The sequence below is a fragment of the Plasmodium fragile genome (genome assembly GCF_000956335.1).
Source record: "Plasmodium fragile strain nilgiri unplaced genomic scaffold supercont1.3, whole genome shotgun sequence".
Taxonomy (NCBI): domain Eukaryota; phylum Apicomplexa; class Aconoidasida; order Haemosporida; family Plasmodiidae; genus Plasmodium; species Plasmodium fragile.
The window spans coordinates 394,896-420,775 of record NW_012192583.1 but is presented as its reverse complement, the minus strand read 5'-3'; the positions used below and the strand labels follow the sequence as shown (position 1 = coordinate 420,775).

The window sequence follows — 25,880 nt, the reverse complement described above, 5'->3', positions numbered from 1 at the left end:
GCAATGTTTTGCTTTCCCCTGAGTTATTAAAACAAATATTTATTAACTATGGCTGCTATTTTTTGTATGTCTACAATTCGATTGGGATTCGAAAAGGAGGGCTCGCATGCAGAATAGAAAAATAAATAGTAATAGTTTTAAAGCAGCTTTCTCAAAAGTTATTTTGGTGCCCATTTTGAAAGCCTTCTTAAACGTAGGTGTAAATTTGTTGGTGTAAAAATGGCTATAAACAACACCGCAAGGAAGAAATATATATGTATATTCCATATTGAGGAAATTTCGTTGTCCACGCATTCGGAGGTGTTTCAGGCTTTATGGATTAAAGTTTATTGGTGTAAAAAAATACGGCACACACCCGATTGATAAAACATTTTTCATGTAGTAGATCTCTGATCCATACGGATGTTATAATCCCCACAATTTTTATGTCATCAATATGCTTATTATTATGGGATGGCACATGATGGAGCATTTTCCTCCTCCATGGTGTCATTACGCCTTTTTCCTTTTTTTATCATTTGGTGAGCACCTTACCACGTGGGTTACTAAATGTCTCGTATAAAGCAACGAGAAGTGAAATGTTTTTTTTTTTTTAAACTAATGTGTAACGGAAGTTATTTGGCATATATATGTGAATGAAACGCACACCTTATCGATGCACATTTTTGAAAATATACCTCTTCGCACATATCAGGGTTTAGGGTTACACATTTGAATACAATTTCTACATAAGCTGTACGGACATCACAATGGTGCGTATATTTTTTTATCCTGTTAAGAGTTATGAGAAAATGACTCGCATTACCTAAATAGCGATTCTTCTTTGTAGCGCATGTGCGAACCAGTTGTGTGCCCCTCAGGTATCGTGGGCATTTGCGTTACGCATTTATCTGCTCGGCATTGGTGTGTGTGTATCTCTCTTCCTGTGATAGACCCATTCAAATAGGACGGCGCACATGTGCCACGTTATGCATTGTAAAAAAGGGGGTTCCCCAAATTTCAACTCGCCTTTGTCTTTTTCATGGCTTGGCTGACCATAGAGTGGTAAAGCTGTTCAGGGAAATTTACCCCACTTGGGTAAAATTATATATTTTTTTTTATGATTATCATTTTCCTCTAAAATGAGATTTGCTAATCACGTTTGGAGCCCCCCGGTTGGTCATTCTTCCTTTTAGCTGCATTAAATATAAATAGCACACGCACATGCATACACCTATGTAATACAGTTGGCACAGGCTCATCTGTCACATGCTCACCCATGTAGGGGAAACCAAAAAAAAAAAAAAAAAAAAAAAAAAAAAAAAAAACACCCAGCAATTTATTGTCACGCAAACAATGCAACATAATAATAAGATTATGTTCCCGTGTGGCTCACTATTTTGGGAAGCGAAAGAAAATTCTCCCTTTGCTCGTAGCTTCATATTTACATAAGCCCAGCGTTTTTTTTCTCTGATGAGCAAATGTGCACATGTGCATATGAACGATGTAAAAGAGGATACTTTATTTTATTTTTTTTTCTTTAAGGAGGCCCATCGTGACTTAATTATATTTTACATCGTTTGGGCAGGTCATCTCATTTATTTTAACCACTCGCATAATTTAGCTGCTCCTGTCCTGCTTTTTTTTTTTTTTTTTTTTTTTTTTTTTTTTTTTTGTATCATGGGCTTGCTTCCCCTTTTAGTTTTCACCCTGCAAGAGAATTCAAAATGAGCTAATAAGCAACTTGCAGAAAGTAGCTCTTCCAAAAGAGAAACCCTCAGTGCGTCTCCAACTTAGTGGTATATATTTTTTTCCCTCCCGTGGCCAACATCACTCGGTAAGATACCAAGTAGAGTATTGACCAGCTTTAAGATTAGGAAGAACGCACACTGTAGGGCGCTGCTGTATTATAACAGGCAGGACATCTATATGTCGCACACGTTCAGTGGTGCTACGCAACTTTTTTTTTTTGTTTTCACCTCCCCCCTGGCGATGAAAGGAGCGCTACATTTTGCACAACCATTTGCGTATGAAGCTAGATAGTGAGGAAGTAACTCATCCGATGCACACAACGTTGCTCGCACAAGGAAAAGAAGTCAAATGAAGAAGTCGCAGTAGCAGATGTGTTTGGACATTTTTAACTGTGAAACAGATTACGTGACCAGTTTGTTTGTGTAGAAGGAAGAGACGGGAGGTAGAAGAAAAGGCACACCAGTAGGAGCAGTCATATGTATACTGATGTGAACACTTTTTTTTTTTTTTATAACGTAGCTCCTCCGCTGAAGACAGCCTAGCGCAGACGTCCGTAGAGGTGAACCCGTCCGGCGCTGTTTTTTTCCACATGGACGCTTGGCAACGAGACGACGCGTCTGTCTGGCTTTTTTCTCAACCTGAGCAACTTTTCCCACTCGCTTGACACAAAAAAACCGCTTTCCAGAAAATGAAAAATGGAAGAGGCGTTTCCAACAAGCCGTTTCGATTACTAGCGCTGGTGTGCGCGATGATAATGTGCTTAGGGATGAGCGCAAGTGCGAAGGAGACCATCGATGGAAATCACCTGTACAAGTCTGTCGTCATTGACGCAGGGTCCACGGGAACAAGGGTCCACATATACAACTACAAAATTGTGTATGAAAAAAAAGGAATCAATATACACATTCCATCGATCAGTTACAGAACGACCCCAGGGGTTGTGTACCTCCTAAATAATTACTTTGCAAATGATGAGAAAATAGCTTTTCATGAGTATTTTAAAAATATAAAAGAATTTTTGTATGAACATGTTAAGGTAAATGAAAGATCCAGCACACCCATTATGATTCGCGCATCCGGAGGATTCAGACTGCTTAGCATAACTGAGTCAGAAAATTACATAAATTTTGTAAAGCAATATTTTTTAAATAACTTTAGCGATTTTTTACTAATTGATGAGTTGCTGATCAAGGTGCTAAGTGGGAAGGAAGAAGCCATTTTGTCCTTTGTCTCGATTTACGCCCTTCTGGAGAAGTTCAACCCTAGTCCTGTAACTTTCACCAATTTGGACAAGGCGAGTGGCTCTACCACGTCAGAGGTGCTCACGGGAAAGGACTCTCAAGAGGAGAAATTGAGCAAAGAGTCAAATGGGAAGACTTCGAACAACGGGGAGAACGACATTATAGGGGTCCTGGAGCTAGGTGGGGCCACTGCCCAGGTGGTAATTAAATTTCCCTTGTCCAAAATGAATGAAGACATTAAAAATTTATTTAATTATAAACATCGAGAAGAGAAAGTGAAGAAAAGTGTGATAGAAGAAAATTATAAAAATAAAAACGTGGTAAAAATTCACCTGTTCGATGAAGATATTTATCTTTATTGTAAAAGTTACCTCGTGCTGGGAAGGCAGAATGCCATGAAGACCTACTTGCATTATATTATTCATCAACATAACAGGGAGGAGCAGGTGGATGACCAGGGCTTTACCGGAGGGGAGAAGAATGCCCCAGCTGGTGTGGATGTAAAGAAGGATACGCGTGATAAGAATAAATTCATTCCAGCTGCATGCTTCCCAAAGGACTTCAAGTTTTATGTCAATAATTTATACGAGACTTCCATTGAGGAGGAGATGCACGAGTATGACGGGAAGACGGAGATGAGTGAACACGACTACGTCGCCGTGGGTACCGGGAACATCGACTTGTGTAGGTTGCAAGTACAGTCCATCCTGAACTACGCCCAGATCGACGACCTTCCATTTAAGATGAAGAGGTTCATAAAGCTCTACGGTATTGAGAACTTCCACCACTTTGCCATGGTAAGTTTGGGGGGAATGTTTCCCCCGGCGGGTTGGTCCTCCACACATCCATGTTGCGTCCACGTTCAACTTGCTCCCTCCCCCCCCCTTGTAGGACATTCTGAATCTCCCAGAAAGCTTCAACCCCATTTCACTAAACTCAAATATGTACTTGGAAAAGGCGAAGGAAATATGCCCTCTGACAATTGACGAAATTGTGAAGGTGGTGCGGCCTGAGGCAAACATCGAGAAGGCGCAGACGTCCTGTTTCGGGTGAGCATTTCAAGTGGCCGCTTCGTCTTCAGGCCTTTCCCCTCGGGAACGCTTTTGCCTTTTCACATGCTACACCACTCGAACTCTTCCTTTTCCTTGCCTCTTCCTTTTTATTTTATTACTTTATATTTTATTATTATCATTTTATTTTCCTTTTTCGCGCCCCCCACTAGCCTGATATTCTTGTACGAGTTCATGCGGTATATCCTGAAGATTGACGAGCCCATAGCGTTCCAATCAACCAACTATGTAAGTGTGTGGACGGACTCAGCGTCCATAGGGGTGTCTTCCTGTGGATAACAGCACAGATAAGGCACAACGATGCACAAATTTGTGCCAATCGCGTGCAAACACATGACGGTGATGCGTGCGCCCAGGAGTCAGCACACTTCCCTTCCCCTCCCCTTCATGGCCTCCCTGCAGATAAACAAAATCAGCATCACCTGGACAGTGGCCGTTCTGCTAATGGAGCTCCCGCCCCACTTGAACACAATTAAAAAGCAGACACAGGAACCCTATCTCAACGATGAACTTTAAATGGGAAAAAGGCCTATCCCTCTTACGTGACCAATTCGTAAAAGAGCGGTACGCATGTTGTGTCCCTTCTCTACATCTACTCCCCCTTTGTTTTTGTCATATGGGATGAAGAAATGAAGAGTCGTAGTGTACACCGATAAAAAAAAAAAGGTGTAAAAAAAAAAGAAGCAGCAAGGTACAGAAAAGTATGAAATAAATCAAGTGAATGACTGCCAATTGGGTCCTGTTTAAAATCTGGATATGAAAATTGTTGTATTTGAGATGGCGCATCACGCAGTAGTTGTTTGTGACCAAAAAAGGGAAGGCATGTTTGCACATGAAAGGGTGAGGGCGGCGGTGCATACTCCTGGATGGTCCTCCACTTCGAACATTTTTCATGCCAACCGCGAGGTATGCCGTTTTTTCTAAGAGGGAATTTTTAAATTGGAACTAAATAGATAGGCCCATTTTGAAGCTATGAAATGTTGTGAAGGTAGGGATAGTCTCCCAGGAGAGTCCCCACGTTGATGTGAACTCTGTTAATTGTACGCTGTTTGTCCACGTCCTGTGTTGCATGCGTCTTACCAATTTATGCGGCGCACTGCTTCAAGTAGTAGGTGGCACCCAGTTTGCTTCGTTTTTTTTCCCTGTTTTCCCCATGAACAGTCCTGTGTACAGCTCCTTTTTACAATGAGCACAATTGCACCTGCGCGTTTGTGGCATGGCGGTCGATATTGCGGCCCACCGTTGGGACAAACGGGGCGAAAGAAGCACACACAAAAAGCAGTTAACAGGGAAGCGTGAACTGCTGAGAGGGGGAAAAAAGATTGTCCCCGTTATAACTTATACTGTACACATGCCCATAATTGTGCCAAGCACATTATGTTACATTCTTTTCACTCTACTTTTTAGGGTATGCTTGAAAATGTTTCATGTTAAAAAAAACCCCAAAGTTGCGTTTGTGTTGCTACGATTTTGAAGTACATGGGCTAGCCGCCTCGTCTTTTTGGTTATTGTCGTCATTTTTTTTTTTTTTTTTCTCATTTGGGTGATTTTCTCGTTTTCACCGCTTCAACTTTTTTTTTAGCAGTTCACCATTTTTTCCAATTGACAAAACGTGCTCAAAACTCGTCATTTATCATGCGAAGATGTAACAATTTTGAAGGGGAAAGTCCACCTTGAGGCAGAACACTTTGCTTCGCATATAAACAACTGCCTTGGTGGAATGTGACCGATGGAGGAGGAGCGTGCCCTACATGAGTACATAAGACTGGGCGCTGCATGATGGAAGGAGCGTCGAAATGACATGATTAGAAATTCGTGGACATTTTTTTTGTGTGAGGAAATTTCTCCTTCTGGGAACTGATGATATTATGGCCCCCTTTGGTACAACGGTTGAAACTTATTTTGTACGTGAGCGAGCTCTTTTTTTCTATCTCGAAAAAGTGGGCGGTAGACACATTGTATATTAAAAAAATGTCTCTTATTGAGCTTTGGACATGACCTCGTTATTCACCCACTGGAAAAAGAGTGCAAACCGTGTCCAATTTTTCGCGGGGTTGCCTCCAATTCACGGCGGTGTCAAACGTGCATGTAACCATGTTATGTCTAACATGGGGGCGAGGAGTTGTTTCTCAGCAATTTACATAAGCAGAAAATGAGACACCCCTCCAATTGGCACACAACACAGATGTATTTTCCGCTCGTCAAATTTTTTCTTCCTATTCATTTAGACACCTTTCAAGGTGGGAGCCACCCTATGTTGGTTACTCTAATATACAAAAAAAAAAAAGTTAATTTTCACCCCCGCAGGGAAGGGAATGGAAGTAGAGACCCCTCGTCCCACTTGCAAAAACCTTCTGGTTAACTTTTTTCAGGTTGCCATTATTTTACATATATATGGCAAGGATTGGTGGGAAGTAATTTCAGTTCGTTAAAAACAAATTAAAAAATGGAGGAAACAAAAAAAAGAAGTTGAACTGGAACGAGACTAAAGCATAGAGTTGAGGCTGAAACCCAAATTAAAAAAACAGGTTGAATTAATCTGTTTCATTTGAACAAATGGGACTAATTTTATCCTTTTTCCTGTCATTCTCTTGAATTCGTTTCGATTTGTTAATATCTTTGTCTGTCCAGTTATTTATTGCTTTTTTGTTTTTTTCCATTTTTTTCCTTTCCTGTGACCACCCGTCCGGATTTCCTCTTCTGAACAATTCAGGCAAAAAAAAAAAAAAACATAAGCACATGGGGTTTTCTTTTTTTTCCCATTTTTTTTTCAAAATTGATCCACCAAAATATGGGACCTATATTGTACAATTGTCATGAGTAAAGCGCAAGTGCGAACAGTCGTCCCTGAATTTTCATTTACCATGGGTACTGTTACATAAATATTATATACATGTAAATATGGCCTACATGAATATTATATAAATATATATATTTTTTAGAGCTTTTCTGCCCACCCCTGAACTGCTTACATTGCGCGTAAATTTTTTTCGTTTCCTCAGGGGCGTTGCCTTGGACGCGTATATATATATTAATGCATGTTAGGTCCGTGCAATGCTGGGGAGGCACTGTAAGAGGCCGGGGAATTGCCTCGGCCTAGGCACCCCACATACCGACGCTAGTACCGACCCAGTGATTTTTATGCGTGACAATAAAATGCGCCACGTATATATAATAAAGAGAACGTAAAATAAATAAAATAAACATGTATAACATATTTTATACAACATTTTGTATTATACATAATATACGAATAAAATGCGTGTCATACCAAAATGAGGGCATATGTTTGTTTTTCCTAGTGATGGTATATATAATATGGCCTTTTGCTAGGGCTTGGGGGCGGAACTTGGATAACTGCTGTGGGTTTTTTTTTTTTTTTCTCTTGATTTATGCTGACCGTTCGTTGACTTATTTTTTTTTTTCTTCAGCAGCTTCTCCTGTCCCCCCACAAGAAAAAAAAAAAAAAAAAAAATTGAAATATCATTTGAGATCATTGTTCAAATTGTTGTTAATTTTTTTTTTTTTTTTGAATAATTTTTGAAATGTTTCAAATTTCCACTCTTTTGTCAGAACAGCCTATTTCTAAATGTGGTTTTTTTTTTATTTGTAAAAACCACATATGGGCTTTTTGAAAAAAAAAAAATATGCATGTATGTACTTGTATACGTTTGTGTGCCCATATCGTTATGGAGAGAAATCCGGGTAGATAGCAGAAGGCAGTGGAACGGGAGGAAAGGAAAGCTTGCTCATGTCAGGGAGGTGCTTTTTTAAATCCTTTCTGGCAGGCACCATCCCAACTCTCTCTGTCCATCCCCGGTCCTCTGTTAAAAGCATATGCTATAGCACATTAGTAGTGGCATTCATCATTACCCATGGCACTGTAAAGGAGTAACATGGCCAATGTGTGGCTCCCTATGTTTTTATTGTTTTTGTTCCCATGCACGTATTATTTTTTTTTTTTTTAGAGTTGCAACCAGGGTGGGGGGAAAATAAATTTGTTCCCTTCCGTTGGACAGTGAGGGGAAAGACTCGTGTGTAGATCCCGGTTGCAGCTACGTGAATATATTTTTAACTGGGCCAAGTCCTGATTATTTGAGTCTGTCCATTTGGCATGTGTCATTTGGACAATTTCATTTTTCGTTTTCAATTTTGCATGGGCATTTTTGCCTAAAACAGTTTGTCTTTTTATCCTTCCCCACTTTTTCCCGTGTAAGAGTAAATGTGTTTTGCTGCACCTCCTCTCTCCCTAACACCCTACCCAAAAAGGAAGGAAAAAAAAAAAAAAAAAACAAGGAAAGAAGAACCCCAGAAAGTAGTAAAATTAGCCTGTCGAGCAAAGAAGGCTCAAATACATATAAAGGAAAATCGAAAAGTAGACAGCTTTTATATCCTTTGAAAAATCGTGCACAAAGTAATCACTCTAAGGATGTATATATGCCCTTCAGCATGGTGGGTGAAGAATATGAAAAGAAGGATCCATCTCAAGATGATGCATTGGGGGGAGGTAATGGTCAATATGTAAGAGGAACAAGTGCAGACAGTAACTGCGTCGGCGGTGTGAATAATTATATGTATAGGAAGATGAGGGAAGAGAGGAACCACAGTGGTAGTCACCACCGTGAGGAGGAATATAACCATAATGACGAGAATGAAAATGAAGAGGAAAAAATGGGAGACGATGAGGATATGATGATAGGTGATGAGGGAACTTCCTACAAACGGAATAAAGCATCCCTATCCTGCTACGAAAATAATAATAGGAAAACGCTCTACAGACACAACGTATTAAATGAGGAGCAAAAAAATATCGAGTTGCTACTTACTAGACAGAAAAATGTAGAGCATCTTGAATCCATAAATTTTGACGACATGATGAAAAACAACCTCTTTAGTTCCTTCCACGATAGCTACAACCATGGTGATGGAGGGGCATGTGATGATAATGTGCATGGGAGTGGTGGTGATATGAACAGGGGAAACAAACTTAGAGTGAGTAAGCGAGTGGCGAAGCAGGGGGACTCCAAAAGGAATAACTGCACTCCGGACGAGCTGGACATAGCCAACCTCGCAGATATGCTATACAAGATGAAGAAGGAGGAGTACCGAATGCAGCCCGAGGACGAGGAGGCAAACTATGAGTTGTCTCGGGCCCGGGAGTATGACGTGTCATATGACATGTCCTATGATGGGCGGTATGATAGGCCTTATGACAGGCGTTATGGTGGGCCATACGATGCCTACTTCGATCGGCACCGCAGTAGACGCGTGGACGGACCCCATTTTAGGGCATACGATGAATATTATGACGGTCGCATGGATTTCCAAGTGGGTCTTCCAGTTGACCGCCACGTCGACGAGCGATGCGCGCAACGTTTCGAGGAGCACTACGATGAGGAGATGATGGACGTGCGGGAACAGAACTACCGAAGAAGGCGAGCCATGGAAGACTTCCGTGAGTATAGAAAAAGGAGGCAGGATGCTGTGGACACGTATGATGATCGACGTTCACACATGATGCTAGGCGAAGGCAGTAGAAGGGCAGCAGACATGATTCTATACAAAGGCCGTTTCAGAAATGGAAGCGAGAGGTCAAGGGAAAAACAGCACCTTCAAAATCAACATCTACTACATAAGCAGCTGAATCAACAGCTGAGTAAGCAGTTGAACCAGCAACTGAGTCAGAAGCTGAATCAGCAGCACATGTATTCAAACATCGCCGACATATGCAAAAGTTATATAAAAAATATTAGTAGCATTAACAAGGGCACATATAACGGTGAATCCAAGGAACCTATTTTTCGGTACCCCGGCGGAGGTGCCAGGCAGTATGATGAGCCGTACAGTAGTGGGGACCACTACAGCTGTGCGGACAGTTACAAGTTTGGCATGGTTAGGATGGCGAATAGGGGAGGAGGCCCTGGTGGAAATGGGCCCAGTTTGAACACCCCAAGTTACAGGGTCACAAATGGCAAAGCGGTGAATAATCAGGATTTGGCTGGCCACTTTCTCAGCAAAAGGAGGGTAAGCAGCTGGGAGAGGAATATTAGGGAAGCGAGCGGCAAACCTGGTACAGATAAGCAGGTTGACGATGACCATATGAAGGACATCCAGCCCAGCTCCATCCCCTCGAGTGGCCACCCGGCGAGTAGAAACCAAGAACAGGGTGCCCAGCAAAAGTCCATGCGGAATGTCCATTTTTATGAAATCGACCCAAAACAGCCGAACCCAAAGTGCAGCAGAAACGATTATCGAACTAGCGAAAGAAATATAATGCAAACAAACAATGTGGATCGAAGGAATGTGGACCCACTGCTCTTAACCTACATAGATGAGGGGGAAAATAACCTGGAGCAGAAAAAAAGGAAGAACAAAAATAAACAGAGTAATGCTAACAACGCAAGTGATGTCCAGATGGAAATAATTATCCCTGATAACTACGATGGGAAAAGTGCCAAGGTGGGAGGAGGGAATTCCTTTCTGCGGATGAAAAACACATCTCATGAGAAGGCCCCCACGTCTAGCCTATCCAATGGTGTGAACAATAACGCCATCGCCATTTCTATCGGTAATGATACTAGCAGTGGATATGGTAGAGGTAATGGTAAAGGCACTGGCAACCGCAGTAGCAGCCGCGGAAGCAGCCGAAGAGGCAACAGCAACAGTAATAAAAATGTTCGTATGGATCTGAGCGACCAAGCGACGCCTCGTCACCATGCCGGACACGCAGGGGGGAAAGAAATTCCTATGGAAATCATAAAGTACTGCAAGGAAAACAACCTTATCCTGAATAAGGACATAAAGGATTTGTTAAAGTACTACAGCGAGGCACCTCAGAGTGGGGGATTACTGAACGATTGCACCAAGAAGAGGGTGAACCCCTATATGCTACTGGAGCAAGCGAGCAGCGAGATGAGTACAAACAACGCTTTGAATAATACCCATATTGGAAGGCGAGGAATGTTCAATAACCTCTGCACCAATCATGCGGGTAGTATCCCCATCAGGAGTGAAAACAAAGCAACCGCAAGCGTTAAAGGTAATAAGCATACAAAGAGCAATGCAAATACGCTTCAAAGAAATTGTGGACCACAACTGGGCAAGTATAAAAGTAAAATTCAGACTAATCTGTACCTAGTCGACAGTAGTACTAGTAGTAGTAATGGTAATGATAAGACGGGCATTGGTGTTGCTTCAATGGAGAGGAATGATTCTTCACCTCAGAGCTTCATCTCTTTGACCAATGATGAGGGGGATGTAGGGCCCAACGGTAGTAGTAACGCTGCGGACATACGCAATAGTAATGCCAATTTGAGGGTCAGCAGGAAGGGAAGTAAGAAGCACAGCGAGGCGAGTTGCGCGGCCGTGAATCGTGGTCCTAGGAATGGAGCTAGTCTAGTCAGGGGAGCGACACCGAACAATTTGAAGAAAGCTTTCCTGATGCAGGAGAAGGGTGCAAGTAGCAACGCGAAGAAGTTGAGAATCCCCCACAGCTTCAACATCAGTGGCGGTAACAAGGGCTACAGCCGCACCCGCTACAACCTCGAAGTGGCGGGCATGCCGATGAAGGAAGAGGACCTCATGACGCTGATGAACGACTACTACGAGGACGTGCTGAAATGTTACGAGCAGTATAGTCGAGGCGGTTTGGATGACGAGAAGACCTTCCACTTGTGCGATTACTGTGAGCAAAACATTTTTAATTTAAATAACTTGGTAACCGCAAGTCAAGCCAAAGAACATCTGTACACATGCAACATATCATGTGGGAGGACGTTCCACATGAAGTGCGTGAGTCACTTCAAACCAAGGGGAAACAATTTTATATGCTTCTTCTGTTTGTACGACATAAACTTCTGTTCCTTGTGCAAAGAGTTTGCAACCAATGATGGACTCATCCCTTGTTACTACCCACTGTGTAGTGTATTTCTACACAGCCAGTGCGTTGAAAAGCTGCAACTGATGCATACAGATTGCTTGAAGCAGTACTACTATTGTACACATTTGGTTGAACCCAAGTCGAGAAGTAATAGGAACGAGGGGGCAGGGTGTCATTTGGAGGACGGAACGAAGAAGGAATCCACAGGGGGAAAGAAAACAAAGAAGAAGCGAAATTACTGCAGAAAAAAGAAGCGGTGTGGAAAGAAAAAATACGCCACGTTAAATAAAAAAATTGACAAGAATGAGAAGAGTGAGAAAGCAAGTGAAGTAAACCAGGGGAATACAACTGGCAATTACAAAAATGAAACATGTGTGAAGGAAGTGCCCCTTCATGGTAAGGAAGAAATGGACACCCCCCACAATAATGATACCCCAGAAGGAAAAAACGAGGTAGCCAAAGTGGATGAATTGCCTAAAGACTCTACCGGACATTTAAAGCTTAGCAAATATATATGCCCCTTACATATATGCTACGTGTGCAAAGAATTTTATATCATCAATTTGGAAAAGGTAAAGAATAAAAGAAGCAATTGTCTGTTCAGGTGTCTAATGTGCCTCAAGTCAGTTCACCTCCATTGCATGACTGACAATTATATTATTTCATTTAAGCAGAAAATTATGTTTTGCTCAAGTCACATTGAGTATTATAAGAAGAAGCACATGGAAATGTTACTTAGTCGGTTTGAAAAACTCACCAAAGGTGTGGAAGAGGACAACCTTTCCCGTGTTAGGGGTCTGGTTACCGTTACGAATCCAACGAGCATTACCTCCACGACGGGTCATAAAAAAAAAAAGGGAAGCAGCGGCAGCAGAAGTGTCAGCAGAGGTGCCCAGCGAAGTGACTCTCATCCCTTAACCCTACCTCCCCAACCTATGGGCGAAAAGGACAACATGGCACGTTCCTCCAGCAGGATTACGAATCCTGAAGGGGAACCCACCCACCTAGGGTTAAATCAGTTTGAGAAAGGCAACAATACAAATGTGCTTCCTCCATCTTGTGAGGAGGAAGAGGCACAGAATGTTGAGCCACCGGGGAACATAATAAAACCCGGCACCTTCCAAAACGGTGTTATAACAAATGGGGAAGATAAGCAAATTTTCGAAGGAGAAAATGATAGAAGTAGAATTGCTCGTAATATTCCTGTCAGCAGTGTTGTACCCCATAACTTGGGCCAGAAGAAGGAGAAGGAAAGAGTTATATTTGACTTAACCAATGAAGAGGGTCAAAAACAAGGCCTCCACTTTAGAGATGAATTGCAGATGAGGAATTCTGGCGAGGAGTATGAGTCGAGCAAGTGGGTTGACAAGGACATCCCCCTAGTGGTGGAGTCCACGAAGGGGAAGAACCCTTACATGCAGGAAGACCTTCAAACAAATGCAAGTAGTAGTGAAGTCCCCCCCAACGGTATTCATATTACCCTGTCGTCATACCGCAGTTACAAAGGAAATGTGCAGCCAGTGAGCGAAATCGTTGGCGCTGCGCAAGGAGAAAAGGAGGCGATCCATATGGAGATGAAAAACGGCACGATGGGTGAACAGGCAAAGGAACGCCAAAACGAAAATGAAGAAATGAATGAAGAAATGAATGAACAAATAAATGAAACAAAAAATGATGGAACAAATGAAGAACGAAATGAAGGAAGAAACGAAGAAAGAAACGACGATGCAAATTTTAAAAACAAAAAAAGGAAAGGTTCAAATATTAACGACATTGAAATATTGAAGAATTACAATTTGGACATAAACATGTTGAGCGATTTTACGAAGAACCACCCAGAGTCCAGCATAATACAGAATGTTAATTCTTTAGCGAAGCGGATCTGCGTCGCTAGTGGCACAGCTGAGGGGGGGGAGGCCGTGCCAACTGTCGTTGCCAGGGTGGAGAAGAGTCCCCTCGACGCTGTCGCCGTGCAAGGTGGAGCGAATCAAATTTGCAGCAAAGGGGTGAATGCACACATAAAAGAGAGACAGTCAAAGGGAGGGGAAGCCGTAGCTACGCGAAACTTGAAAAATATTAGTAGTTGGAAAATGGAGCAATTGTGTAAGAACCTGTTATCTCCTAAGAAGATCTGCGACATGTACACAAGGGAACACTTCCAAAGCGAAGCGGAATATAATTATTACGTCCTGATTAAGGTTAGGAGAATTCTGCACATGGAGAAGTCGCTGTTGGCTTTAAACGAAATGAACCCAAAAATGATAAGTGAAGAGTGTGAAGAGTACATAAACATCTTGTGCACCTTTCGGGAGGACTTTATAAATTTTGTTATTTTTCTTTTTAAGAAGCGGAGCCCTGGTGAAGCACTCACTGTGGGGTCTAAGGGGGACCGCCAATATGGGTCACACAGTGGGTTACAGAATGGTTGCTCAAATGAAGCGCCCATCGAGTACATAACTGGAGAGGAAAAAGAGACCCACAAGAATGGAGCCAAACTATCCACACCCCAGTGTGTAAGTAAAAATCAAGGCAGAACGGCCAGCAGTAGAAAAAATTTGGTGAAGTGGGGCCAACGTAGTAATGATGCCACCCCGAGTGTAACTGATGGCAAAGTAGAAGAGTGCGTGTTGGATCAGGAGGTAAAGAAGAACACGGTTCGTGAAAACACTAACCAGTATGCGAGTAGGGATAAATATGGAGATGGAGAAGAAGCAGCTGTGGATGTGGTCGCCGCTAACGGAGCCGCTGCTTATGAAGAACGGGGCTGGAGGAAAAACGAGGAGGAGAATATTAAATGGGTCTCCAACGATTTGTTGAACATATTATACAAGGAGCTCAAAAACACAACCAGCATTATTGGGCCCACTGTGAATGAAAGAACGCGTCAAGGATTACGGCTGGGCAAGAGTTTCCATGTGGAGGATGACTTACAAGGTGTAGTAGACCTTAACAGAGTAACAGTAGGGTCTGGCCTTGAGAACCGAACCTTGTGCATGAGGCAAAGTAGGTGTTTGAATGACGAGCTGAAGGGGAAAGGGAACCTTCCCATGGGTAGTAAAAAAGGAGACACTACAGAGTGGGGTGAAGAAATAGGTAGCGGAAGATCCTTTGGTGGAAGAATAAACGCACGAAATGGTGGTGACGTGAAATCAGCACACATGTTGCATACCTTGGAGGGTAGATCAAACCAGGTGAATGATTATAATGGAGAAGTGGATGAGGACATTGGAAAGGGAAAGAGAAAAATTTTCAAAAATGGAAAAATGGATTTAGCGGATTTTTCACAGCTAATGAAAAATGGATGCAAACTAGATGTAAGCTTTTTAAAAAAGTACAGTTTCTATTGGAACTTTGAATACATTTCCACAAATATATATTTGAATGATCAGAATAAACATTTATTGTCATGCAAATCTGATGACTACAGATGTTTGTGCCAGGGGGAGTGTAACCCCTTCACTTGCTACAATTCACTGAGCAAGATTCAGTGCTCCAAGAGCAGGTGCAACTTACCAATACAGATTCAGGACAAAAAGTGCTTTAACCGGCCATTCAGGCAGTCCGCGGTGAAGGACTTAGAGGTGAGGCAGGCAATTATCGCCCGGGCGTAACTCTTCATGTGTGTACATGTTTGCCGATTATCTCTTTACGATTTGCTTTTTTTGCTGTTCTTTTTTTTGTTGTTTTTTTTTTTTACGTTACGTACACGCTTTCCCATTGTGTGCATCATCACAACCACCTCGCGCAGATTAAAGAGACAGAACGAACTGGATATGGCGTGTTTTGCAAGCGGGACATAAAGAACGGGGAACTTATATGCGAATACGTTGGGGAGGTGCTTGCGAAGAAAGAATTTGAGGACAGGATGGAATCGTACCAGGAGGAAAGCAAAAAGGCTGATATGTACAACTGGTACTCAATTCAGATTAATCGTGATGTCCACATTGATAGTAGGAAGAAGGGAAACATTTCCAGATTTGTGAACCACTCATGTTCTCCCAACAGCGTTTCACAGAAGTGGATTGTGCGAGGGTTCTACCGGATTGGCATATTTGCCCTGCAGGACATTCCCGCCGGGGAAGAAATAACATACAACTACAGGTAAGGAGTTACGTGCGAGTAGCTCCTTCGCGTTAAGCGGCGTCGTTTCTCTTCTATATGTGTGCCGGACTTGCATACATACAATTTGTATTGTTTCCCCCATTTCTTGCTCCACTTCTACCTCTCTCCCCCCCCCCCCCCCCTCCATTTCCTCCGCAGCTACAACTTTGTGTTCAACAATTTCGAGTGTCTGTGCAACTCTGCCAACTGCATGAACCACACCATGAAGAAGAAGGAAGAGACGGAAAACGAAATGAGTGATATTGAAATAAAGGACAATGACATATTCAACCCGATAGAAAATTTCAACAATCTGCACAGGAAGATGCAGGACTGGATTGTCAACCTAGACACTGTAGAAACCAAATCATTATACAAGTATAATAAAATGAACGCCATTAATTTAAGGCTAATGGAATGTTTTTCCACTTGGGTTTTTTATGACATGAATTTGGACAAGCATCAATTTTCATCCCTGAGGTCTAAGCCATTTAGTGCTCTGAGCGAATTTTGGAAAATCCTGGTTTCGTCCTTTTCCGATGGGGAGAAGAATATGATAAATGGCTTCAATTTGTTTTTGCCCTCTCTGATCAAGATTGGCCAGCTGCGCAGGATTCAGCAGGTGCGTGCGGGTGTCATAGGCGTTTTGTGAAAACATGTTTTTATTTGCTTCATTTTATTACGTTGCATTTTATTACGTTTCATTTAATTGCGCTTTATTATGTTTCCCCCCCCCTGCAGTATAGCTACATCCTGCACAACATTGTGGGCGCGGAGCACGAGATGTGGAATCTCATCGACAAGGGATTTGCGGACGACGAGGTATGCAGGAAGTGCAAAGGCTGCGGCAACCTCACCATGTGCGATAAGTGCTTTAACAGCTACCACCAGATTTGCGGAAGCATGCACTCCAAGGTTTACAAAAACAACGAATTAGTGTTGTGCAAATTTTGCCAAAAGTATGATTATAAAATAAAGTGGATTAAGCAAAGCTACAGAGAACGAATGAAGTGTTCCATTGAGATTAGGAGTAGAGCCTTTTACAAACTAAACAGGGATATCGTCACGCTGCTCGAACAGGCGGTAAAGTACACCAAGGACATGTCCATGTCGGCCATCAACGAGCACAACTCCAAGGAGTATAACAACAAAAAGCTCCGCCTCAAAAAGTTCCAGTACAAGTATGTCAAGATATGAAACGGGGGTAGGGAGTGGAAAAGGGAAGTAACGGGACGAAGAGGAGAGCAATATGACACTGTGTATGCCTGCCCCCCCACTTTCTGCTTTACACATTTTTCACGTTTACGTTAACGCCTCGTCGCATGAGGCGATGTGCGCATAGCTTCGGTCAAGTGGTAAGATAGGGCGCCATTTGTACCCCAGCTTCAGTCCAATCAAGAAAAAAATTAATCATCGCGTGCACGTCACTTTAGCACTTTTGTCTTTTCATAATTTGAAGACTTTCTACGGGGACAACCAACCAGCGTTTTTCCCCATTCCCTGCATATCTCATTGTTTTTTTTCATGTTCGTCTTTGAGCAAGTTGTGGCTCCCATCTGGTTTTAATCGCTTTTTTTTTTTTTTTTTTTTTTTTTTTTGTGTGCCAGCAACCTCGATAATCTTGTAGCATTGGTTCCCCCAATGATGATTCAATTTTTTCAGTTCGTTTATTCGCCCATCCCCTTGTGCCATTCTTGCCGCCCACCACTTTGGGGCGAAACGGCCAAGAGCGTTCAAAAGCAAGTGATTGTTTTTTAATTATCCAACATGTTGATAAGATATTCCACACAGTTTTTATCCCATTTTTTGCCTTTTTTTTGGCCTTTTTTTTCACGTTTTTTTTTTTTCCACGTATTTTTATCATTTCCAAACACACGACTCTTCTGACGTTGCTATGGCCTTTAAGTTGTCTCAACTTTGGTAGCAGCCCACCTGTTGTTGGAACTGGTTGTGCCACCCCATAGTAGTTGCGCCTGAAACGGTTTAGCATTTGTCTTTTTTGCTCTCGTTTAATTTGCCTCGAACGTTGACCTCAGCGGTGCTCTTTCCCGCGTTTATTTTAATAGCTTTATAGCAGTTTTCACCTGCGTGTGCAAATGTTTTTCTCTCCCTTGTGAAGACACGAACAGGGTGAAATTTTCAACAAGCACAAGAGGAACTCACCGCCCCCCCAAAAAAAAATCATTTGGCAAATACAAAAAAAGGAAAACTTTCGTCAATGTTACAAAAAAAAAAAAAAAAAAAGGAATATTATGTTATCCTTCCATTTAATTTTTTAACAACCGCTTATCAGTAGCGATAAAAACAAAAAAAATGCCCCTCCGTTAGGAGATTCAAAAAAGTGTGCGTTGTGAAAACTATGGTGGCGTAAGCGAGCGTGAAATGTCCCCACGGGGAACAAAACTTGCCAATGAGTAGTAAACTCCCTCCATCATAAGTATCATGGAAAAGGGGAAAAAACCAGATCGACTCGTAAAATTGTCGTACAGTCACATGTACAAAAGAGTGTAAATCTACTTGTTTTTATACTTCCCTCAAGAAAAATGCATTTTGAGGAAACATTTTTAATTTTTTTTTTTTAAAGTCATGACAGGTATCATTTTTTTTTTTTTTTTTTTTTTTTTCGTAAATGCAGAGTTACACCTTTTCCAAATGACGCCTGGATCTAAGTAAAATTATTTACAGCATGCATCCATATGTATACGATTACAAACGTATGCGTATTCCTTTTTGCTTTTTTTTTTTTTGTTTTTGTCAGAGACATTTTCTTTCCTAGCGCTCGCAAAAACACGTGAGTTGTATGGTTAAATTCGTGTTGGTATGCCCACGTGCATAAGAGTGTTATGTTCATTTGTTCCTTTGCATTTTCATGGCTATTCGTTTCATTCGTGTTTATGCATTTTTTCGCGACGAGTGTTCCGCTCGCCCATGCGTGTGTCAAGTGACTATTCGTTTTACGTGCGTATCATGTGATCATTCGTTCCATTTGTGTATGCCGAATTATTTGCTTATCCCCAGTTTACGCTGGGAAATTTTACTTTCTTAGTCCCTCTCGCGAAAATCATGTAAAGGGCGTTCGCGGGAACCAGGAGAAACGCACACAGGGTGAATTAACCACCCTTAGATATAGAAGCGGCGTTTTTACGTTATGGTACAGTGTTATTTTTACCCCTATTTCGTAATTTTTTTTTTTTTTTTTTTTTTTTTTTTTGTTAATGTAATTTTCCCCATAGCGCGGTGTATATGCGTGCATGTGCGCGTTTTACACAAACGTGGACAATTTTCCCATCGCCTTATTGTCTTTCTGCACCCGCATCTCTGAATTTAAAAATGAATCAATTGGCACGAATGAATTAAAAGAGGCACGCACTTTCTAAGAGAAAGGAATGCGGCGTCCTTTTTTTTTTTTTTTTTCCAAGTTTATTTTATTTCGTATTATTTGAGCCGCTGCGGTTAGCCAATTTAACGCATTTTCCCGCTTTCCCATTTTTGCATTTCTGTCTAGTGAGTCTAGGGAAGGAGGCCATACGTCTGGCACACGAGGAGAGGGCGCGGTGAGCACGCGGATCACAGGCACGTCTCTTATAAGCGTATCCGCACACGGAATGGCGCAGCGTCCCTCATTCGTGTGAGAATGCCTCCTCAGTTGGTCAAAGTATAAGAGCCCTGCTGTCTGGCCTTCCTTCTGTCTGTACTTCCTTCCCTTTGCTTTTTCTTTTTCCGTTCGTCCACACGACAATTGCTCATTCGACACAGCACTGTCAGCGTGCCGTGTTCCCTCATCCCCTGTAGACAGAAACACTGGGGGTGTTACACGTGCTATACGCATCACAAGCAGCACACGACGCGCGTTCGAGATACGAGACTGTGCTGAAGCTGTGGAGGAGGTGCTGCGATGGATAACAGGAAGTTCCTGCGAATAGGGAAGAGCGTCGTGCATGGGCGAACGGGGCCGCTGAGGGGGGACATGGGGAATGCGACGGAGGAGCAGGAGATGGGGAAAGGCGCAGCAAGGGGTCGCAATAGCGCCAGTAATAGTGGCGCTAATAGCGGCCAGGGCGCGAGTGGCAGGCCGGTCAGAGAAGCGGCGCAGGATGAAAGCGCGCTGAACAGCCACTTCAACGCGCAGGAGGGCGAAAACAACAGCGGTGATATTTTCGAGCAGCTACTCCAGAGAGAACTTGCCAAGGGAGCCTTAGGCGGCGGAGTGGTGGGAAAAAACGTGAGTAAGATGAAGGGAAGAATGGGTGAAGATAAGGACGAAGAGTTTGAAAAAGGAAAAAACAGTTCAAATAGAGGAGCGTATGACAAGAGAGAGAATATGACCAACAGCGCAAGTGTACATGATCAAACAGGTGGAAGTAATGTAGGTGGTGGAGAAGACGACACAGAAGATTTAGCAAATGTCGACCTAACAGTACGAATAAACAGCAGTCAGGTAAGATTTCGAATGCATGGGTATAATGAAGTGATTAAATGTTTCACCAGTGAAGACAACACAAAAGAAAAAATGGAAATGGTTAATCTGCTTTTTAAAGATGAAGACAAAATTGTTAAATATTTAGGAGACAATAATTTAATATGTCAAATAAAGGCCGCCGAAATGACCGCAGAGTATATTTGTGTACTGAAGGAAATTCATTTTTATAATTTCAAGGACATGTACAAAAATGAGGAGGAATTAATAAATTCGTTTGTTAACGATGTGAAGAATAAATTATTTTCCATATTTTCAAAAATTGAAAAAGTGCTAATTGAGAAAATTTTAACCAACGCCAAATCTTTCGATAGTGGTTACAATATCGTGAGCAAGACAATTGAGTTTTGTTCAAGTGATAAGATAACCCTAAATATACTGTCCATTCTGTGTGAACATATGCATGGAATATATTTGAAGGCAAATAAATCAGTATCAAATATTAAGGGGGTTAAGATTAAAGTTATCTCATCCATTCTCCAAGTGCTACACAAATTGCTCCATAATTTTGGAGCTGCCCTCATATGCGTAAAGACGCTAAACAAGTTTTGCTTCAAGTTTAACGAAATGATGGATAAAAGTGTGAAGAGCAATTTTTACCTCCTCTATATTGAAATGCTTAGCCAGGTGAAAAATGCAGAATTTCAAAATTGCATTTTGAACGAGCTGAACAGCCAACAGAAGAACTACATAACGAAGGAACTACAAAAGGAGGAATACCAAAGAGGAACAGGGGCGAAGCGATGGGTGAGTACTTACCTACTTAACCAGTATAGCAATGGAGAAGGTAGAATGAGGGGAGATGAAGATGACAATGTGAATGACAACTCGTTTTCAAATGGTAATGTAAATAACTTAATTGAAGAGGCAGATGTTTTTAAGGAAATTTGTACAAAGCAGTGGGAAAAAAGAGTGTTGGAAGGATGCATCGATAAGAATGTCAACAGCGGCAACAACAACAACAGTAGTAATAACTCGTTAAGCAATGAAAACTTATTGCCGTGGAAAATCAAAGTGGAAGCTATAAATCTTTTATACGATAAAATGAAGGCCAAGTGTGCAATTAAGAAGACGCCATATATCAGCACCATTTTAAACATAATTAACAAGTTACTAAAAAATGAATCCGCTCTCCCCGTCGTTGTGTCCACCCTGAAATTACTTCACGTGATGATAGAGAAATTTGAAAAGGAGATATACACCACTGTCAAGTCCTTCTCTTTTGTCTTGTGTGCAAAATTGAAGGACTCAAACAAGCAGGTATCCAATGCTTGCATGGAATGTTTGACTAAAGCGATTTGCGTTTACAATATGGACATTTTTATCGACGATTTATCGAAGAACCTTAAGGATAAAAATAATAACACTAGAATGGTCACCCTCGATTTTTTGCTCAAAGTTTTTGACCATGTGGATAGGAAAAACGTCGTCTCCATTATTGAGATCACCAAACATTTGCTCAACGACACTGTTGCGAATATTAAAAATATGACATGCAAAATGTACTCGCTCATTTTGACGAGCTTTGGGGAAGAGGTACATCCTTCCTTCTTTGCCTCTCTCCCCTCGAACAAGAAAAAGTCCATTTTGGCTCTCTGCACGGGCAGTATTGGGGGGAAGAGCAAAGTAGCGGGGGGTGTTGATGCAGGAAATAACAGTGTTGGAAATGCGGTGGGTCGTCCACCCAACGGAGAAGACACAATTGGTGGTAGTAGGACAACCGGGGGTGCTTCTACGCAAGGAGATAATGTCGAATTGGTGTTACCCAAAAACGTCACAGCACATTTGAAGTCGAATAATTACACAATGAAAATAGAAGCGATACAAGAATTGACCAAATGGATCAGCTCCGAAATGAACATGGTAAATGTACACCTAGAAAATTTACTAAACTTTATAAAAAAAAATTGCTACGATTTTAAAGGAAAGTACATCCAGTTGAATAATTCCATATATGATTTTTTTAATCAGTTGGTAGATCACTTGTACCATTTTAATATTCACCAAGGGAACAATCCCCACTTTGTTAAAGTTATGAATCTCCTCATTCCACTTTACATGGAGAAGACGAAGGACAAAAAGGACGCTGTCCTTTGTAACAATTTCCTTCAAAAGTGTTTTCACTATTTTGACGATAACCTAATTATGGACATTGTGATAAAAAACAGTGATGCAAAAAATGCTAAAAAGTGCGAGGAGTGTATAAAAATTTTGCAGAAGATATTTCTCTCCAGGGGGACTACTAACGGTGGGGCGTCCACAGCGAACGGCTCCACTGCGAACGGCTCCTCCACGAACGGCACCTCCGCGAACAGTTCCTGCACCCCCAGTGTTAACGTAAAGAGTCTTATCTTTTTCCTAAAAAAGTTCGTCGACTCGAAGAACACAAATTTGAAAAATTCCTCCATCCTGCTGTTGCAACTATTGAGTAGGAACTATGGAAATAAATATGTTCTGTCCCACTTGGAGGGCATCTCGGAGACTGTTCGTCAATCGGTTAAATCGAAGGAGGACGTGGAGCGCTTCGTGCAAAGGCAGGGTCTGCAGTCCTCCGCCTCTTTGGTGCAACATACGGGGGATACTAACAAGGGTGCAGGGTCCCATGTTAGCGGACATCCGAGCGGCTGCAACACCAAATGGGAAGAGGCCCACCAAGACGAACCCTCATCTGGGGTCAACAACAACAACGTCGAAATAGACTACACCAACACGTACCTGAATTATAAGAGCACGAAAATAGTTCCGAAGAAAGGAGACGGGGAGGAGCAGTTCTCCGCTCATATGAAAATATCAAATGAGCAGGAAAGGGGGAACGTGTCAAATGGGCACGGCCAGGTAGATTGCGACGAAGGGGATGTCGAGGAATATGACGACCACGATGACAAGCAGGAAGAGGAGGAGGAAGAAGAAAAAATGGTGAACATAAGTGACATGGTTAAGCAGCACGTGAACCATATAATGAGCGAAGGAAATCAATCAAATTATCACATCACAAAAATTATTAACATAATTGAAAAGGTGGGCAAATATTATATTAACCCTAACAAGCTAGAAGTCCTTATTAACAAGGACACCTTGCACAAAATATTGAATATAAATAAGAGCAAATGCGCGGAGCTCTTGTACGTTCTCATGTTTTCCTTAAGAGATAATGTGTACCTATTCGTTGATCCCATCCTGGACTGCATCTTAAGAATGATTGACGACGCAGACATTGGTATTGAACAGATCGATAAGCTACTCTCGTGTATGTGTAAGAACGTAGGAATTTCTAAATACATTGGGCATATTAATGGGTTCATTATGAGTGAGAAGTTGAATAATATGCGGGAGGACGGCGGAGGGGGGAATGTCTCCATCCATACTAGTGGTCAATCGGGTGGCCGTATGGATAGCCAAGTGAAGCGACCCGCCAAGAGGAACAAGATACAAATTCTTATCAACAACATCAATACGAACCATATTCTTCTTTTAAACGAAAATGTGATTAAGAAAAAGGTCCTGAGGTTCTACTTGGACCTCTTTTTGGATGACCATGAACAAGTCAGGCAAAAGGCTAGCATAGTGCTAGATCATATTTATGCAAAATACAAGGGAAATATTTTTTTAGAAATTTATGAAAAATTATCTCTTCATAAGAAGGAATGTCTTCATGATATTATAAATCAAATGAAAATATGCAAGGAGGACTTTTCCTTTTATTCAATTCTCATTTCGAACAGTTCACAAATGAAAAGAATTTCAAACAGCGAACATAATCTGAGTGCCACAACTCCAACGATGTCCAAGTCCAGGAGCATTAAGAGGCTTAGTTCTATTAACAAGAATAAAATGTTAAAAATTGAATTTCCGCCATATCACAAAATAAAGGTGGACAACTTGAAATGGGAGAAGCACCTGGACCAGGCACACACCAACTACCTCATGAGGGAGTTCAAGCCGTTTAGCAGTTCGGAGCTGATGCTGCACATGTTTAGTGATAATGCGAATATGGTTAACAGGTGAGGGGGTCGTGGTGTCGTCATCGGTTCGATTGCTTCACGTGCCATTTGCCCCTTTTGCACGTCTTTCATTTCCACATTTGCACATTCACCCCCCCCCCCCCCCCACGCAGGAGCATCCTGTTTTTTAAGGACTACCTGAGCAATAGCTCCAACCAGTCGACGTTTTTCTCCAAGTCAGGGTTCCTGGACCTGCTGCTCAAGTGGATCTTCTACACACTGAATGGTCACCAAAACAACAACGAGCTGCTTTGCGCCTGCATAAATTTGCTTCGGATAATTCTAAAAACGATCGAAGACAATTATGTGTACCTGAATGAGCAGGAGCTGGTCATTTTGGTCAACTTCATTTGGGACCGCATGAACAGCGGGGCCACCTCCTCGGAGATACGAAGTGAGTGCTTTGCTTGGTTGGAGATAACCCCCGCGCGTGTGCTGCTGTGTGTATATGCATACATGCGTGCATGCTTCGGACACGAATGTCATTTCCACCGCCACACCTGTCCCGCAATTTAGAAAAACTGAAGGAGATTCTCCTCTGCCTGTGCTACATCTCGGACCACAAGCTTTACTTTTCCCTCCTGTTGAAGAACCTTTCGTCGTGCAATCAAAAGTGAGTCTGCGGCGAGAGGGGGGGAAAAAACACTCATCATTGTGATGGGTGAACGAAATGCACCCCCGCCCACCCACTTGTGCGCTTGTAGTGGCACATGACTTCAGCTTGTTCATCTGTGTGGATGATTATATAATTTTTTTTTTTTTTCCCCAGGCGTATATGTGCCTCGCTGGACATAATTCTGAAGTTGATAATTTTGTACAAGGACAAATGCCTGCATGTTGAGAAGGACGTGATGAAGATTTTGCAGGTCTTCACAATTCATAGTAAAAATAAAAACGTGACGATGTACTGCTTGAAGATTTTTGCCAACATTCAGTCCTTCTGCCCCACCTTTTACAAGTGAGTTCGCGCTGTGTCTGTATTGGAGGCGTTACCAGCTTTTTTATATTTATTGCCGCTTTTTAGCGCCGCGTTGCGAATAGACCGCATGCGCATGTAGAGCAATCGCTAACACCCCGTGACCCCCTCTCAGGTGCATTGACAACGATGACATCTCGACCTACATAAAAAGGAAAGTGGATGAATTTGTTGAGAACTGTCCCGATTACAAGATTGCCCCGAAGGACACCGAGGGTAAGTGGAAGCAATCACAGTACCTACTGAAGGAGAACCGCTTTGCTAACCAAATCAACGCCTCTTCATCACCATTATGTGCCTCCCCTTTCCTCCTTTTCATCCCCCCGTTAGACGACGAAAATAACAGCTCCTACCAAAGCGACGACTCCGAAGGTACGAAAAAAAAAAAAAAAAAAAAAAAAAAA

General features: G+C 42.1%; 3 protein-coding genes across 3 annotated transcripts in view; all 3 read left to right on the top strand.

The window, feature by feature from the left end:
• Positions 1 to 2,419: 2,419 nt before the first annotated feature.
• Positions 2,420 to 4,558, top strand: AK88_00409 (uncharacterized protein; the record flags this gene model as incomplete). The annotated part of the gene is made up of 4 exons (XM_012478060.1): positions 2,420 to 3,769; positions 3,864 to 4,021; positions 4,195 to 4,270; positions 4,445 to 4,558. 4 exons carry the CDS (start codon positions 2,420 to 2,422, stop codon positions 4,556 to 4,558), a joined length of 1,698 nt encoding a protein of 565 aa, XP_012333483.1.
• A 3,933-nt stretch (positions 4,559 to 8,491) lies between these two features.
• Positions 8,492 to 17,219, top strand: AK88_00408 (uncharacterized protein; the record flags this gene model as incomplete). The annotated part of the gene is made up of 4 exons (XM_012478059.1): positions 8,492 to 15,502; positions 15,670 to 16,022; positions 16,182 to 16,644; positions 16,764 to 17,219. The coding sequence occupies 4 exons, from the start codon at positions 8,492 to 8,494 to the stop codon at positions 17,217 to 17,219; spliced, it is 8,283 nt and encodes a 2,760-aa protein (XP_012333482.1).
• Positions 17,220 to 19,917: 2,698 nt separating this feature from the next.
• Positions 19,918 to 25,880, top strand: part of AK88_00407 (uncharacterized protein) — a gene marked incomplete at both ends in the record, with an annotated part of 11,576 nt that continues 5,613 nt past the window's right edge. Inside the window, 6 exons of the mRNA XM_012478058.1 lie at positions 19,918 to 24,500; positions 24,614 to 24,894; positions 25,017 to 25,113; positions 25,270 to 25,458; positions 25,592 to 25,692; positions 25,807 to 25,848. Of these exons, the coding sequence (XP_012333481.1) occupies positions 19,918 to 24,500; positions 24,614 to 24,894; positions 25,017 to 25,113; positions 25,270 to 25,458; positions 25,592 to 25,692; positions 25,807 to 25,848 (5,293 nt within the window). The remainder of the gene's footprint in view (positions 24,501 to 24,613; positions 24,895 to 25,016; positions 25,114 to 25,269; positions 25,459 to 25,591; positions 25,693 to 25,806; positions 25,849 to 25,880) is intronic.